The sequence below is a fragment of the Amblyomma americanum genome, chromosome 1 (assembly GCF_052857255.1).
Source record: "Amblyomma americanum isolate KBUSLIRL-KWMA chromosome 1, ASM5285725v1, whole genome shotgun sequence".
Taxonomy (NCBI): Eukaryota; Metazoa; Arthropoda; class Arachnida; order Ixodida; family Ixodidae; genus Amblyomma; species Amblyomma americanum.
This window is the reverse complement of record NC_135497.1, coordinates 333,677,659-333,695,695: the sequence shown is the minus strand read 5'-3', so window position 1 is coordinate 333,695,695 and position 18,037 is coordinate 333,677,659. Positions and strand designations below refer to the sequence as shown.

At 49.0% G+C, this 18,037-nt stretch overlaps 1 protein-coding gene across 2 annotated transcripts in view; it reads right to left on the bottom strand.

Annotated features, from left to right (window-relative positions):
• Window positions 1–262: 262 nt before the first annotated feature.
• Lim3 (Lim3 homeobox protein) overlaps window positions 263–18,037 on the bottom strand; it is a 144,132-nt gene continuing 126,357 nt past the window's right edge. For both annotated transcript variants that reach the window (XM_077649922.1, XM_077649921.1), the window contains exons 2-4: window positions 10,481–10,655; window positions 4,467–4,942; window positions 263–600 (exon numbers count right to left, since the gene is read on the bottom strand). In XM_077649922.1, the coding sequence (XP_077506048.1) occupies window positions 359–600; window positions 4,467–4,942; window positions 10,481–10,655 (893 nt within the window). In that variant the 3' untranslated portion in view covers window positions 263–358. The remainder of the gene's footprint in view (window positions 601–4,466; window positions 4,943–10,480; window positions 10,656–18,037) is intronic.

Genomic DNA, 18,037 nt, shown 5'->3' with positions numbered 1-18,037 from the left:
TGATCGAAAAGCAGCACAAACGTGTGGCAAGGATGACATTAAGCCGGCACAGAACGGCGTGCTTAGTTGTGCGGTGTTGTGTGCCGTCTTTTTCTCAGCCCCAGTGTCCAACTTTTGGGCTCTTTTTCGATCCTCGCAGTGTGGGACAACACTTGCACAAGGTGGCAACGGGCGCTGATCACGGCCACGCGCTCCTACCCTTGCCTTCAGCGCAGCATTAGTTCAAGACGGAGCCGCCGCCGGAGTCGTCCCGGCAAGCGCCAGCACCCGCGGCCGGCAGCGAAGCGAGGCCGGAGGAGCGCGTTCGTCGACCGCGCCGATAGCGCGCGCCGGGCCCTGCAGCACGGAAGGCCGGGGCTCAGAAGTTCGCCGACGAGGGCGTGCTGTCCATGTCCTCGAGCCACGAGGCCGGGCTGGGCGGGAACTCGCCATAGGTGTCGTCGCCGCGCCCCGGGAACTGGTCGCCGGGGAGGCCGAAATGGGGCCCCAGCTGGCCGCCGGGGCTGGCCGGGAAGTAGGAAGAGGCGCCACTGTGGCCCGACTGCTGGCCGGGAGAGCCCTCCGGGTCGCTGCCGGTCAGCCCGAAGGGCTCAGAGTCCTCTGGTGCAGAAACCGGCACGGGGGAAAGAGCGAGCGCCAGGGACGCCGTGAGCAGAGACTCGGCGCCGGGTGCCGCCCAGAGAGCGGCGTTCCGCACGCGTACACTCGTGTCACTGTACGTACACTCTCGTACACTGTACACTCGCGTCACTGTAGGAGAAGTCCTGTATTCGGATACAGATGAAGAACGAAGCGCAAAATGCCAGTCAAAGGAGGCCCACCGACTAATGGCACAACCCCAATTGTCATGACGGCGCGGTTTAGCGCCTTTCACCTGCCAGCCACCTGCGGTGCCACGCAGCATGTGCAGGGTGGCAGACCTCGACGTCATGACAGTAGGTCGATGCCATTGGTTGCGGAGTCTCCTATGAAGGGTATTTGCCGCTTCGTTTTTGCGTTTTTGAGTTGTATCCGAATATAGCGGTATACGCCTTCGCTCCCGTGCACTCGTGTCATCATGAACACACTTCTCGTGATCGGACTCACTCAGTAAACGGCATGAGCTGGTGTTATAAGCAATGTAAAAAGGGCTCGAATAAAATAGTTCCTAGGATGGAAACCCGAGCCTCGCGCGGAGGGCACAAATAGTTTGCACATCAATGTGCCATTTCAAATAAGGTGCTCACCAGCGCCTGCTTTTTGTGCTAAAAAGATACTTTCATCTGAGTGGTCAACTAAAACAAAGAACTTCGCTTCTAGTCAGAATGTACGACAAGCATCCGGCCGATCCGGGTCGGCACGTGTTTTAAATGGTTTTAAAGGTGTTTATTGATGCACAATTCACGAGTGCCAGTGAGAAAAAGGCCAGCGTGACATTTCAGCGACTTTTTCCATTCTTACGCACTCTTTGGGAGAAACGCCACACGGCCACTCGAGAACCTGCTGCACTCACGAATTCTGGCAGATAGCTTCTACTTGCTAATTACTGGAGGTAAAGTGACCTGCTCAGGGCGGTATATGGGGCTAAGTAGTCCCGTGTTCTGAGTGGGCCCTGCGTCTGCGCAAGACACCAGTTACGCACTGACTCGGACCTTGGCCCAGGTGCCATTCTGCGATTAAATGAGCCAAGTGCAATCTTCCATTGCCTTCATTTCCGCACGCAGGCTTTGTGGCTCGCCGTTTAACAATAAAGGACTTTCAATCAATCTTTGGCGAGCTAGCGGACCTTGAACTAGTTGTTGGTTTTTCCGACCATGCGGGCGCAATAAGCAAGCAAATAACATGCCGCAAGCATAATGCATGCTGGTCGACTTGAATTTTGCAGTCATCGTGTAATAAATCTAAGTTTCTTTTTTCTCTTTGTTCCATCGAGGGACATAGTTAAGCTTATTTGAGTAGCATTATCACTGATTTGTGGGACCTATTCACAAGAACTTCCCAGTGCTGCCTTCTGCCGTAATTATACTGTAAGTCCTTTCGTAAACGATTTTTGTTTGCCAATTTTTTGTTCGAAATTCCAGGGGGGAGGGGACGGGGCTTAAAATCGAGGGTTATTCTTTTAGTTCAAATGTGGGTACCAAGCACGTTTTTCCACAACGCTTAAAAATTTAAAAATCTAATGGAGATGATCCCCAGGACACACGGATAATTAACGCTAGTTTGTCCACATTGTGCATTTACAAGTATTGCATTTGCTTTGAGCGCTACTGCCACTCATAAGTGCAGCGACAATCGGCACTGATAATAAGTGCAGAGACAATCGGATAAGTACGGCACTCGTTGTAACCCTCCCAAAACAGAAGCACAACGAGTGCCGTATGACGTGAGAAATGCGTTGGCACGGACTTGAGCGTCCTTTCGGGCAGCGCGTCCGCGCACGGAGTCCCAAGAGTGTTCATCCTCGGTTCGACCCGCCCCTCCTCTGTGGCTTTTGCCTCCCGTGTAAGTGCAGGGTTCAGAGCACGACGCTCCGCGTCAGCTGCATCCATGGCCCTCCCGCAACGCGACTATGTACCACGTCTCCGCTGGCGGCTTCGTCATAACTTCCGCGACGGTAACTGCATAGGCACGCAAGGCGCCGTGCCATCTAGCTATTCCGGGATGCTTTTACCAGAGGCGTTTCAAGGCATTTGCCGGCGTCTTCCTTCGTGCCCGGTTTTCTTTAGTGGCGTGCTCGATGTTAACGACACGATCGCTCGGCGTGGAAACCTCGCTCTAACCGCTGCAGTGCTGTACAAATTCGTTAAACTTCAAAGCGGCCATTTCAATTTCGCAACAGTGGTCGAGCAATGTGTCGTTAAGCGTGGCTGGCGCTTGGTACAATAAAGGCAATAAAGTTTCTAGTCAGTATCGATATTGTAGCGGCTAGCTTCTGACAGATACCTCTGAAACTTATCCTGCCGTAGATCGCCGTGGATACCAGCATTATACAAGGAGCACAATTATCGACAACTGACACTCTAAAATAAGTTCAAATTAACCATGTAATTCCGCCCAGCGGAAGCTGCCTTCAGCTATTTGCGTTCCTAAATTACATTTTTTTTTTCAAGACGCCTTTTTTTCGGGTAGAAATCGCGTTTAACCGAATATTTATGCAGACTTCTCGGCTTGCTATAATCGCCAATAATCCAGCTTTCCCGCAAGCAAGTACCCCATTTATAAATTGCACGCCATTCATCGTGTACGTGGTGATCCCACAGCTGCATCTGACCAGGATTCACAGCTAAAACCTGCGCTTCAGGAATACAGTGCGTTAAGAGCAACATTTGCGTAGCAGTTGCGTCTGGCAGCTGCTCAAGACATGTTTTATGTTTGAAGATTCTTCGAGGCTTAAGAATATTTATACCGGGTCAGCTGTGAACCAGAGCGTCCGTTTGCTATGCGAGTATTACATCCGTGCTGATACTGGGTGAACAGAAAAAAGCATTGCTTTCGCAGCTATGTCGGTGGGACGGACGTTGAACACTTTCGGTATTCAACAAAAAAAAAGTCAACAAAGAGAGCAAAAAGTGCTTTTCCCGCCTTAGTGCGCACTCAGCTTCTGTTGACACGTCATGAGGATGTGTACGAATTGAAAATACTGCAAAAGGAATATTTAGAAGGAACAAAATTTCGCATGCTCATGGGATATCCTGCTGCAAGTGTATTCATGTCGATATATCGACATGTCGATAGACACTCGTTCCTAAATATCAATAACACCGGAGACGTGCTTTAAAGTTCTCGCAAAGCTTTCTCTTTTCTTTGTTCTTGGATTGCAGAACGTCGCATGTGAGACCTGCCATTTCAGGCACGCGCTCCGTATGGCATCAGCCAGGTGCGGATGTGACGTCAATGCCTAACATCTGCCTAGCGCGGTCGCCTGTTGCTTCGCAGAGAAAACACAATACCGCTCCAAGAAAGCTTGACATACCACGCTCTTAGTTCCAGAGCCAGATAGCTGTATTGTATCTAACGTAGCTTTCTACCTGTATACCTCGCCCCGCCAAAATTTCGTAGCGCCGTGGAAGCTAGTGCTGCCGTCATCAGATGAGGAGCCTAAATCTCAAAGTTGTTCGCACGGAAGAGCGCCTTATGACAGGCTCACACACGTCACATCTGCAGTTCCATAGAGGAGCGACTGATAACCAACGTGCCGGCTCATCGCGGCCAACTGCACTTATAGCTGCACTGATACATTTTCAGTTATGTCGCAGAACGGCCTCTGTTAGTGCAGGGCTTGTTATTGGGCCCAATACAAGCCAGCCTGGGTTCTATACATTATTTTGAGCACTTCTTAGTCAGCCAAATAGAAACAGACAAAGAGAGACACAAACACCGATGCATGCTTTGTCCTTGTGCAGGCTTGCGCCAGTTCCAGAGAAGAATGTACTGCGGGCCAGCTTTGTGCGGCAAACCGCCTTGTACCCGAGTGACGGCGAGCCTACCTGGGTGGTCCTTGACGTCCCGCTTTATGGTCCCGCCGGAGGACGAGCGGAAGAAGTCCCCCCAGCGGGTCTTGCCGGCGTCCTTCTTGAGGCGCTTCTCCTTCGCGCGCCTGTTCTGGAACCAGACCTGCACGACGCGCATGTCCAGCCCCGTGTCCTGTGAAAGCTGCTCGCGCACGTGGCGCGCCGGCTTGGGGCTATTGTTGTAGGCGCTCTTGAGCGTCTCCAGCTGCTTGGCCGTGATGGTGGTGCGCGGCCGCTTGCTGGAACCCTCGCGCGCCTTGGCCGCCTCGTAGTCGGCCTTGCAGACCAGCTTGTTGTCCTCCATGAGGTAGAACTCGTCGCCCGTGTTCAGCTGCCTCTTGCACAGGATGCAGGCGAAGCAGTGCAGGTGGTATACGTTGTCCTGCGCCCGGCGCACCACTTGCGTCGGCGGGATGCCCAGCTCGCAGCCGGCGCACTTGGTTCCGTACCGCCTGCGAGGGGCGCGCACAGGTCAGCCAGGCTCTGACGACTCTGTTCGCTCTCGTAAACTGAGTACAAGGAGGAATAACTTCCAGGCACCCCATCTAATAATACACATCTTTCTGGAGGCATCGGTCGGGAAGAGGGTGAGGTAAGGAAGCAGTTGTTGTAATGATGGTTCCTGTAGGTTGACGTTCGCCATTGTTGGTACACCTTTTCAAACACGAGCCCGAAGTAACACGAGAGCAGACAGTGAGATAGCACGAGCCAAACCATTTGTTGAACGGTAGCGGTCGTGTGCCCCCTCTGTCTGCTGCTTTGAGTTACTTTGAGCTGTGTACCTCAGTAATTATGCATACACTCATCGTTTTAAAGTCGAGGCTACTAAGGATGCGGGAAAGAGAGAGAAATAAGTGCTTAATGGAAAAGCTGGCATTTAAAAAATCCAGCGCCTTCAGCCCGTCGAAATTCTTACTTTATGCAGAGAACGGGGGTCTGAGAAAAAAGCGGAAGGATAAAAATGATAAATTGGGGTACTGCAATTAGGATGGACATTTCAAGCAGTGGTACAAAAAAGTAGTTTAAAGCATCTCGGAAGGACAAAGTGCTCGTAGAAAGGTAAAAAGAAAAAAAACGTCCAATGCATGGTATATTGCCGTCAAAAGCAGAGGAAGAGTGCTATGGTCGGATACAAATAAATTAAGAAAGCGGAAAATTCCTATCAATGGAGGCAGTCGTAGCAATGGCGTCGAGCGATTCAAACTAAATCGTGTGTTAAGCCCCTTGCACCTTCCAGCGTCACATCGCAAGGGGCTGATAGGTGCAAGGGCATTAGCCACCGATGAACCGGATTAGCTGCGACGTCACAACAATCGATCTACGGCATTGGCTAGAGGGCCTCCTTTGAGGGTCATTTGCCGCTTCGTTCTTGAGTTGCATCGGACTACTATAGTATACATTTCGTTGTCAGTGCACAGGAGTATACACCTCCATTTAAAACTGGTTAACTGTTGTGTCACCTATATATTCCAGGGAATTCTAAAAGAACTTGCTGCACTGTTTCAACACAGCCACAGTTGCTACAGTGCGGGCAGGTGGTTTATCTCAAGCGGTATTGGTCGCTGTTAGTAAAGGCAGCGTTCAGACGGAGCTGAAAGCGAAGAGAACTGAAGCAAAGAAAGCCGCAAGAACCGGATCAGCATCCGCAAATTCAGACGCCCTACCAAGTTGTTAACACATTGCATTATCTATCGACAGGATGCCGAATACCACGGGCCAACTCCTGGCATCGCGCTTTGTACCAACATTAATGCGGTCATGCGACAACAAAGGGACAAAAGAAAGGGGTGAGGAGGACAGGGAAGAGCCGAAGGGGAATGAACAGTGGTTTCTTCTTTTCTTTTTAACACGACAGCGTTACGGCTCCCGCCCAGAGGAAAACCCGGAGTCGTCCCGGCGGCGTTGTTGTGCCGAGAACCATACGTCATGCGTGACGTCACTCGTGGATGTCTGGAATCAATATAACTGAAAACACGACTTGTAAATGTTAGTCGAAATTCTAACCTATATATTGCCCTTACCGGTCGCCAGCAGGCACGCTGTTTCGTATGCAACGTACAGGCATGTTGACTTTACTTATGTACAAGGGGAGTGATGTGTGTGGTGTTAGCTTAATTTGAAACTCAATAATGCGGTAATTAGTGGAGCAAACAAGAGACGTGCTAATTAGTGAGATATGTTAGAGTAACATTATTTGCGTAAAATGCAGACTAGAAGAGTTCAAAAGCAAGGATGGGGAAACTGTGCAGTGACAATTTTGATAAATGTGGGAATGCCAACAAAGAACACTGACTCTATGTGAAGAGAAAACTGAGGGGTGCCATAACGCTAGCCCGTCATACTCTTAAAGGAGGAGCTTAAGTGTTCCCCTAATTTTTCTTAACAGCTAGCCTGAGCATTTTTTGCGAGTTCGCTGTTAGTACACTTGCACTGAGCCCGGTATCTGTTCCACTAGCGAGCTAAGGGAATGTTTCGGTGCTGTCTTTTCGACACCATTGGTGCGGACCTGCTGACTGCTGCGGTCGGCGGCTGCAAATGCTTCCTTCTGAGCGCGTGCGTGCGCCACAAGTGCCGCCACAAGCTAAAAACGCGGCCGATCCCACGGCCTTGAGAAAAGGGTTCCCCGAGGAAGAGGACAAGCGTCGTCATCGGCAGCCGCGGGCGTGGCGCAGGGGAGAGGCGCAAGACGCTGCAGGTCGTCCCTCCTGGTATCGAACGAGGGAACGCGCAGCTGGCGGGCGGCCCCCTCCGACGCGTGGCGCTGGGACGCGTCAAAGCGGCCCCAGCGGAGGACGCGCGCTCACGCAGAGCAGGAAGCCAGACGTGTAAACGCGCCAGGCCCATAAACGGAAAGCGGGGGTGGCATCCGCCGCTCGGCGCCACCGACCGAAGAGCGGGGCAGCGGTACAGAAGCGGCCGACTCGGTAGCGGCACTGCAGCCCCCGCCCCCGCGCCCAAACCGCAGCCGCGTCGCCGGCGTTTCGCCGCGGCAGATGGCGACGCAGGCGCCACGCTCCGCTGGGCGCGTGACCGCCACGTCCCTGGCCTCCCCTCATTCGCTCCGTTTTTCTGCCTTTTCTCTTTAGCTTTCCTACGGCGTGTGTCCGCACATGTATATGTATCTCTTTACGAGCCGCGGCGGCTTTCACTCGCACGCGCGACTTTGCGCGAGCTCTTCGCGCGGTTATTTATAGCGGACGTGCGAGACGCCGCTGATCCGTTCTCCGGATTAGCGCGGCACATCATCGTTCTAATCTGCGCGGAGCCCCCAGCCACCGGGTAGCAGCCCCCGCCCGACACTACTGAGGGGCTGATGAGACGGAGCGAGGGCGAGAAGCCCCTGAGGAGCGGAGCGTTAGCGCGATTCCTATGGGGTAAGCGCTCTAAGCTTTTGGCGACAGAGACACGCTTCGCCTCGCGTTAGCACGGAAATTTTTCTAAGCTGAGCTGGGAGGCAGGGACAACTGAGCACGCGGAATGAAAAACAGCAATGCCGGATCGTTCAGAGCTGCGAATGTGAGGTTGGCTTCTTGAGGAAAGGAATTTGCGCTCACGGGCTGATCTTAGTTTCATGAAAGAGAGAAAATTATATAGAAGTGCGGCCCGAAATGCAGACTAAAGCTAGTGGGGACTTACGCACGCCAAACTATCCAAAGCAAAGATGCCTAACCATAAAATTAGTGAAGCTACCAGGGAATTGCAGTGCAAGTGCACATTAGTGTGTTCAGTAGTACAATAACTAACTGTAGTGCCGCTCACTTCTTATCTGCTCTAATATAGTAGCGTTTTTGCTCGATCGGGGCATAACGGTGGCAAAAGTTTTAATTCGTACTCATTTGTTAAGGACGTTGCACGTTATTCGGTAACTTATTATGAAAAGAGATGCCTTCTTTCAAATGCCATTCACCATTTTCTTTTCATGTCGTTATAGTTGGTTTAAACCGCCCTAGTTGTTCTTTGCGGCGTGCTTCATAGACTCAGTGAGCGAAGGTAAAAGACTGCAGTTCCACATTCAGTATAGTGTTTAAATGCGTTCAGATGATGCACGATGAAATACGATGAGCGTCGCCTCTTTTGTGTGTGTCCACTCCAACAAATCTTGTGAACGCCACAAGCTTATGTAGCCTCCCCTGTCTTTTATCCAGAAGGGAGCGGCTGAATACATGAGAAAAAAAAACACGAAAAACTGCCGTCATTACGTAATCTTCGCATAAAACAGGAAATCCAACATGCGTCAAACATTAGTCTGCCTCGCCACGTTGAAGAGAAATAAATAACATATACAGCAGTAAAAATGTTTAAAGAAACATAAAGTACGTTTCTCTGTCGACAGGGGCAGTCATTCTTCACTTGAATTTCTTTGGAATCGTCGAGCTGCTTCGGAACTCCCTAACTGACCAAAATGTAAAAACCACTTTTTCCCCCCTCAGGAAAAAAAAAAACACATCGGAGTGCTATGAAGAACTTTCTCGTTCAGTTCAAATTTATTTGCACTAAAAAAAAAGGGGGGGGGGGGGGAGGAGTGGTGAGGGGCAAACAAAAAAGGACTGAAATGCTCTTATCGCTTGGTTGTAAACTAACACTCCTGCATCGTCCCCGACGGACAGACGCCCTGTTCTGCGCGCAGAACTGTGAATCCCAAAATAATAATAACAAAAAAAAACTGCGCAAGACGCAACGCAGTGATAGACACCCACGTGGGCTTCCGTGAAACCGGGCAAAGAGAAGCAACCGCACACCGCCTCCTCGCGTGAGCGAAGAAGAAAACTCGCAAAACAGAAAAGTACCAAAGGAAAGAAATGGGTGCTATGAATAATGTCCGCTTTTGGCTTTGGTTCCAATGTGATATATATATATATATATATATATATATATATATATATATATATATATATATATATATATATATATATATATATATATATATATATATATATATATATATATCCTTTTTCTCCCTCGCTGGTGTTTTGTTTCTTTATCTGCGACCACGATGTATTTCGAAGGGTTTCTTTCCTCTGCCAAGTGCGAAACATGTGACCGTACCGCTGCCTCCCAAACCCACTCTCGCAGCCAGGCGTGTCAGGATATAAAACAATAGCAAAACGCCAAGACAGAATGTGGGGGATGGGGCGAACGAATGGCAGCGAAGAGCGACGCCGAAAAAGGCGGAGGAGTAATCATTTTAATGCATGCTGGATCCTGGGGATTCAGTGGGGAAGAGGGAGACGGTACGCGAAGGAGAGGCCGCACCCTTCCCTCCGAGAATTGGGCACGCGCAGGCGGTATGGGCAAAGAGGAGAAGGGTCGCAGGCGAGGGGGAAAGACAGAAAAGCGGCGAGCCAGGGTGAGCGTTATCTCGTCGCGTGCGCCATCAAAGCAGGAGACAAAAGTGTGAAAAAAGGAAGGGCGGCAACATTTCTGTTTCTCCCTCTCAGTTTCATTTTTATCTTTTGTGCTTGCCATGTCAGGACGATGCACTGCGCGGTCAAGCCTTGCAACGTGAGAATCTCTACGGGAGGCCTTGAGCGGTCAGAATGGGTGCTAACAGCCGAACCTGTGCTCTCTCTTCAACGTGCATTGCCTTGCCCTTAAGCTAAAACAAAGCGGTTGCACGGAGCACACGGATCTCGTTCTCCAGTCTTGCCACTGGACGACTGCCAGTCGTCACTCGCCCTCAGTTCCGCGTCTTTCCTTTTTGCTGTCATTTTTAGTTACAGGCGAAGCACTGCAACCACAAAGCGTTGCTACAACACTTATAGTATCGTTCTTAGAAATACGAGTCCGTGCAAAGATAGTGGCGATTGGCAGTAAGTTTGCTTTCTTTTAAGATTTAAGTGCGTCCCGAAAGCACCTGCAGCGCAGTGCAAAGCAATGTCGAGTCACTTTTCTACCGTTTAAACCACGGTGCCTGAGCACAGGCGTGCATGAAATGGGGTCTTTCCTCGTTAGGGATTGATCATGCCGCGCAGCGCGTGCGCAGTGCGTACTTGAAGAAGTCGTCCTTGCAGTAGACGTGTCCGTTGCGGGCGAAGCACTTGTTGGCCAGCTGCGCCTGGCAGTCGGCGCACTTGAGGCAGCGCGCATGCCACGACCGTTCCAGCACCTTCAGGATGAACCGGTCCAGGATGGGCTTCTCGCAACCGGCGCACTTCGGGATGCTCGCTGCGAGCATGAAACAGAAAAAGCGGTGTCGAGATCTGGCACCAACTGCATACCCCATATGCGTAAGAAACGATAGGGTATGACGATGGAGGTGCTTAGCCCAGGGCAAATGCGTGCCACAGAGCAAATACATACTAGAGATAAAAAAAGTTTTTTTTTCGGCTCTTTGAGGTAAGCACAAAGTAAGTCCTATGCTTCCCATCTATTCTAAGGCATACTGAACACCCGTTCTCTCAACAACTATAGAACCTTGCTCATGCGGGTTTATTTTATTTTACTCCCTGTTCCTTCATCTTTGAACGCAACCAGAATTATTGTTTAGCATGAAAATTTAGTTGGGTAACTTTTTCCGAAACCCTAAATTTCCTCCTTACCATTCTAGTTCTATAGCTTTCCATCTCTCACAGATAAAACTAGAAAAAGGATAAACATGGTATCTCTTGTCTTTCTTCTAGTAATGGGTCCAAAGTAATAAAGATTAAGACGTATTTGCATCAATTTCTTCGCAGAAACAACATGAAGTGAAACTTCTACTCAGCCGCTCAGTCAGTTCAACTTTATGATGATTTGCTTGTCAGTTTGATTCTATAACCTCCTTTGTGATCTGGTCGGCAGCTCTCTGGTCAAAGGACTTTTTACGACGGTCCACATCACGCAAGCGTATCATGATGTAGCACCCCTGCTGTGTCCGAATTGTCTTGGTATGTCACCATGAATATCACGCAACGCTCACGAAGGCCATGCTCCCGTCAATGAATGCGAGCGCTGCGTCTGAAATGTCAACTCGGCGGTGTGCATTCGATGGGAAGAATTCTTTGGTGCTCACTCCCACATCTGTAGTTTAAGCGACTCGTTGGCACTTTGAGTTCACCCATGGCGACTCTTCACGAGAAGCGTTGCCTCTGATGATTGCGGGAAAGCAGACGCGGAGAACTTATTTGGGCTCAAAAGGTGCTTGGCTCTACATAGTCCGCACACAAAGTGTCTTTCGAACACAGCACGCGACAGGCGCCGCTGTCGGTAGCAAACACGTGGAATTAGGAGTCGTAATCAGCCTTAACGCGTTTGTTGTAAGCGTCCAGCCAAAAGGAGAAGAAAAACTTTTTCAATAACCATGCAGAAGTGCAGGAATAATGCACCACATACAAGGAAAGAAGGAAAGTGCAAAGTAAAGCGTGGAAAGTAGTCATGGAGAAAAGTTTGCGGGATTCGAGTTTGCGGGGAAAAAAAAAAGATTATTACTGTGCTGTCAGCAAAAACAAGCTAATCAAAAGACTATAGAATCATGAGAATACATGGATGCTCGATCCACATGAACAAATTTCAGCTGGGTGCCAAACGTGGCAACGCACAAATACTTTATTTTTTTTTTTAGAAATCCACATCGCACATTCATGACTGTACCTTTCTTGCTTGCCTTGACAGATGTTAAAAAAACAGCTGATCTTAGGAAAATTCCTAATGCGGCTTTTGAAATCATTTTTAATAAAAGAAATGCGAGGCAGTGGAAATTCAGGAGAAATCGGAGGCACCAGCTCGTCACTTGGTTTATAAGACTATGCTGTCCTGGCTCTATCAACAACGCTAATAAGAACATGACTCACTGAATAATGTTCAGGAAGGCTTCGGTATTTGATACGTGAAGAAAACCGAAACTCGATTGTTTCCTTATTCAAAATTTAGCCTACTTTGTATCCTTCACGACGTCTAGTTCAAAATGACAAGCGAAGAACAGCGCAAGCGGTTAAATATGTGCGGACAGACGGCGCTGATAGCGAGGATATAGTTCGACAGGAGATGGCCTTCGTTGCTGTTGAAGACAAGGCTCGCGCACATCGTAATTACTGCTGAGTTATTTTTGCTTAATTACTTTTTTCTAAATAATAAACAAGTGACAAACCGAGAGCACAAAGCACACTCTTTTTTTCCAACTCAAGAAGGTGTAGATCGTACAAAGCGACTTAATGCAACGGTTCCAATTTCTCTGTGGAAAGATTACTATAGGTTCAACAAGCATGCACACTAAGTGTATCGGCTCATTCAAGTTAAAACATTCCGTTTAGTGAGGCTTTCTTAAATGGAGAGCTCCGCTAGGATCTTCTATTGGATGCTTGATATTTAACAAGTGACATATTTACAAACGCTGCAATTTTTAAGGTTGCACTGCAAAACAATGCGTACGCGGAGCCATTTGGGTCACGACAGGAGCAAGCGCTATAGCTTTTAACGATGACACGATATCTTACGGTGATAGCATTAAATTCACACCAAGGACAACTCCACCTTATTATCGATCAATAAGAAATGAGTCTTTCGACTCTTCCGACTGTGCTCACGTTTGTCCGGCAGCAAAAACCCAGTTATTTCCTAGAAAAACGGGTTTATAAACCTTCCCGCTAGTCGATTAAAACTCGCGACGTCATTACCGAAAAGGACGGGTTGCCAGAGTTTTGAAGTGAATGACGACGTCGCGTAGCCTCCGGGATCCGTGCCGAAAATAGGTGTCGACGCACACGTTTTACTTGCGAAGCCGGCCGTTGAAGGCGACACATGTATTTCGTCTTATTGCTCTTTTATATCTTATAGCAGCTCCATTTTTAGTGAGGGATCTCTTTGTGATTAGAACGTGGCATCCTAGGGATACATGCCAATTTCAATTTCTCTTTTTTCTCCTTTATACTAACGTGAATAAGTCCCAGAGTGGCATGCCGGCAATAGAAATACGTATTCTAAATACGGTATAAAAGTGAGGAGCAAAACCGCAAAACAGGACGGCACTCAGGCAGGCGACAACACAGGGCGGTCTTGTCGTTTTGTGCTGTGCAGTGCTGTCACCTGGCTCAGTCCCGTCGTTTTGCGGTTTTGCTCCTTACAATGTCCTACCAATTGGCCTACAACCAAGTCCTTCTAAGTTACGGTATAAAAGTTTGGGGAGATATTCTTGAGTTCTGTGATTAAGAACTCCGAGTAGCTCGAGCGACCAGAAGTGGAAATAAATCAGGTGCAAGCAGCTCTTTTCTGCGTATAGCCGTGCCAGAGGCAAAGCGTTGTCGCTGTTAGGGTGAGGGCAAGAACAATGAGGTAGGCCTACCCAGAAGAGTAGCTTGCGGCGACAGATCTACGCCACATCGCGCACAATGACATCAGAGAGTTTTAGCTCAGCAGTGACGTGGTAGCTTTGACGTACACCGGATTGGCCGGGTGCCTGTTGCGCACGCGGAGGAGGCATCTAGAATTCTGGTATACGCCTGCTTATACGTCTCCTCTAAGCTAAAACTCTCTATGTCAGTATTTACTCGTCAATGAGTATTTAAGTTGCCCAGCATCTCTGGCACGTAGAAAGAACTTTCTTTTCGAGTTTTGCAGCCGCGAATTTTTTCAGTGCCCTAATGTCAAGTAAAACAAATACAGATGTGCACGCGAAGCTCCACGAAATTAATATAGCGCCAGCTTCCGAGTAAACGCAAGTCCGCCGACAACAAACGCAAATCTTAAATACACCGTGCGCTGTTTAGCTGTTGTAGTAATACACCCACTTCCAGAATAGCCAGATGCCCCATATATTAGCAAATTGTTGGTTGTTTCAGCTGTTGCAATTGTGAACTATGGTTAGTCATATTTTGCCATACGATCAAGGCAGACAGTTTGAAATCAAGCTATGTTAGTGGGCTAGTGGGCCTGGCCACTTCCTTATGTGCCGTGATAAAAACAGTACGTATTCAAATAGATATTGAATGTTTCATTCGGAACTGTCCTGTATGTACTATCATATTTATTTATTTATTTATTTATTTATTTATTATTTATTTATTTATTTATTTATTTATCAGTACTGTCAATCCCTGTTTCAGGGATTTTTACAGGAGTGGGTTCTGGCCGCAGGCAAACAGTCGACCAGACATAAACACTATTTCGAGTATGCAAAAAATACGGTGAAGATTATGGGGACAATAATAATAGGCATTGGAAAAGGCAATACAAAGACAACCTATCAGTAATCATCACCTTTTTCCTTGAAATATCATCGCGAAAAATGCAATATAAACATATGAAATATACAAATACATGGAAGTACAAATACATGAAAAAACCAAAATGTTACGAAAAGTAAATAAAAATCAGTTTCTTTCCTGACAATACACTTTTGTCAGCTAGCGCCAAAAATTTCTCAGTAGTTGGCTGTACAATCACTGAATCATCAAGAGAGTTCCACTCGCGCACAGCTCGCGGAAAAATGGAGAACATAAATGCATTATTTGCGCAGAAATATTCTTGTATGGTGAGTTCATTTTTGTGACGTGCTTCCCTGGAAGTGTTCAAGGTAATGTATGTAACAGAATCCACTTTAAGTTTGTTATGTAAAATCATGTAGAGAAACTTCAGCCGGTGAAGCGTCGCACGACAAGCTAGCGTGTCAAGCCCAGTCTCAGATAGCATCAGCGTCGGAGAATCGGTGCGCCTACATCTGCAGCAGATAAAGCGCACACTTTTTCGCTGGACAGCCTCAATCGTAGCTTGTTATCTTGCGTGCACGGGAACCAGGTGACGTTGAGTATTCTAGTATTGGGCGAATGATAGTTGTATTCGCCAAAAGCTTGGCTTCGTTCGTAGAATACCGCAGCGTTCGTTTCCGAAACATGACCTTACGCATAGTTTTGTTTGTTACGTGATCTATGTGAGCTCCTGTCCACGCCAGATTGGCTGATATAATGATGCCTAAGTATTCGTGCTCGGTGACTGTCTGGAGTGCAGAGCTGCTATAGCCGTAAGGGAAGCTAAGTTTGAATTTCTTCTTCGTTATATTCATTTAAGCTGTTTTGTCTAAGTTAAGAGCCATTTGCCACTTCGGACACCATTCTGCTATCTTGTCGAAATAATTGTTTGAGCTTATTTGATCTCGGCTTTTTATTTCTCTATACAGTACGCAAACATCTGCGAGCAACCTCAGTTTCACTTCTACCTGGTCAGTAATGTCATTTATGAAGAGAAGGAGGAGAACTGAGGCTAAAGCAGAGCCCTGTGGTACACCGGAAAGGACCGGGACAGTATCTGAAGTGTGGTCGCCGAGTTGCACGAACTGGCGACGGTTGGTTTAAGTAATTGGCGATCCATTGGACTACTGACCCACCCGCTAATATACGACTTAGCTTAGGTAGCAGTTCGGCGTACCTATTTGCGTATGACCGTGAAGCTAACCCCTGTGTAAACGATGGACAAATCAAATGCAGTTCTTATACCTGCTACAAGGCTTCGATGCGTTTCATCCGCATTCTATCGCAGCCGTTTCCTGTAACTAATATGCTTGAATTATGCCACTAATGTCACCTGTAATAAACGTCGCTGTGTTTGTGCGACGCCGTTAAGTTATCGTCTCTCCTCCGAAGCGCTGTTGGTAGAAAATTTGAATTCCGCGGAGTGGTGGTAGTGAAAATGTTTTTGAAAGCGCAGAGCACACATAGAACACGCATGCACACTCGCGAAGAAAAGTAACTACTAGCAGTCACGAGAGCAAACACTGGCGCCGGGAAGCGTAACATTTCCTCCGTGCGCCCCTCGTACAGACCAAGCAAAAGCGGAATGACGTCCGACCCAGGGCGTAACGAGACGCGCTGTCACCAAGACGGGTCTCGACCCTCCGCCCCCTGACGGGACCAGAAAGGGCACCTCAGCCGACGACGAGACCGCGAGCGTAATCGGCGGGGCCTGATCCGGTTAACTCCGTCGTCTCAGCGTCAACGGCGCCGGGCGACAGCAACATAATCTTGCGGCTCGTCTAAGGCTCGTTCCGCCGTTCGCAGAGGAGAAGCGCCCCGAAGGGACGAAGCCGCGGCGGTGACGTGCCGAGTTGCCAGCCACCTTGTTAGCCCCGGGGCCGTGGTGAGGGAGACGAGTGCCCTGACGGGTCAGGCCCCCTCCCCCCTTAATTAGATTGCCGCTCTGTGAGCACTGCCCAAGGAACAAACACGCCGAAGCTGCCGGCTTGCCACTGCGTGCTGGCGCACAAAGAGTTATTCAACGCTGAGCCCAAAAGAACGACGCCGAGCGGAGTTTGTCTAGGGGTGGCTTCCTACAGACGTGGTTGTTGTTCGTCCTTGATGGAAAGGCCAGTCTCCCCTCCTCCTTTACTCCACGTTCTTTCTCTTTTTTTATGTGCCCCGGAGAAAACAGGGTCAACACGCGAGTTTACCCAACGAATGAACGTCGCCCCGGCCTTTTCTTTTTCATCTCGAGTGTCCACATCTTTCTGTGCCGAGCGGAGAAATGGAATTCGCGGCCGTTCGGCTCTACCACCTGTCAACGAGCGGTGTCTCGCCCAGGCGTCAGACTAACTGCTAATGTCAATATGCTCAACACTCGAGTCCTGACGGCAATGATCGAGAGGGCTGCTCGACCATTTTTTTTATTTTTTTTCTTTGCCCTCACAAAGAAAGGCGGCACAACCGGCTGTGCATGGACTAAACCCGCAGACTTAAATAAAAGAAAGGGTGGCTGGAAGGCAGCAAGTGTGGCAGACGATGGAAGAGGGGGGATATGTGTAAAAAAAGAGCACGACCGCTGGTGGCTGCGGACGGGGGCCGTGAAAGATCGTTCCGATTGAGGGGACACTTTTCGATGGCAAAGCGAGCGGAGAGGACTCGGGCAGGGAGACCAGTAAAGGGCAAGCCGCGCTTAGGAGGCGGTAATCACAAATTACGAGGAGAACACGGGGGGGAGTTGCGGCGAAGAGGAGAGGCGAAGGCAGTTAGCGTAATTGAATAAGCAAACAAGCCTAAACTGAATTACGTCCCTCGATGCAGGCCGCTCATTTGCAGGCCTTCCCTCCGCTTTTTACATCGCTGCTGCGAGTGGGACCGAACACCCTCCGGTGTAACGTGCTCGGCGACTGTGTGGCCCCGATGGCTGAAAGAGAACATGCATGGGGCGGGAATATAGGGAGAATACAAGTGAAAAAAATAAAGGCCCGGACGTAGGGGAAACGCGCGCGCAAAGTGCACGCGCGATCATAGATGCGTAACGGTTCACCATGCAGTGCGCTTGAAAGCTTCGCCCCGTACACTTTGCGGAGTCTAAGCGAGGAGTGGGTGCCGAAGTAGGAGGTGACGTGGTTTTAAGGCGTGTTCTGTGCAGGAGATACGAAACAATTCGTTCGTTGGCAGATACAGTCGGTCACAGTATTTGGAAACAGTGGCAAGGGTTAATAATCTAAGAAACAAGTATTTTTGTGTAGGCTCATCCTAGTTTGACAGATGAGACGAGTACCACCAGAAATTTGAAGCGACAGCAGTGCGTGTCAAGCTGATACCCACCGCTGCTTTCTTTACCGGCTGAGTTTTCCAGAGAAGCTTGCCCTGAAGTTTTTCACCAGCGAATAACGCCGAAGG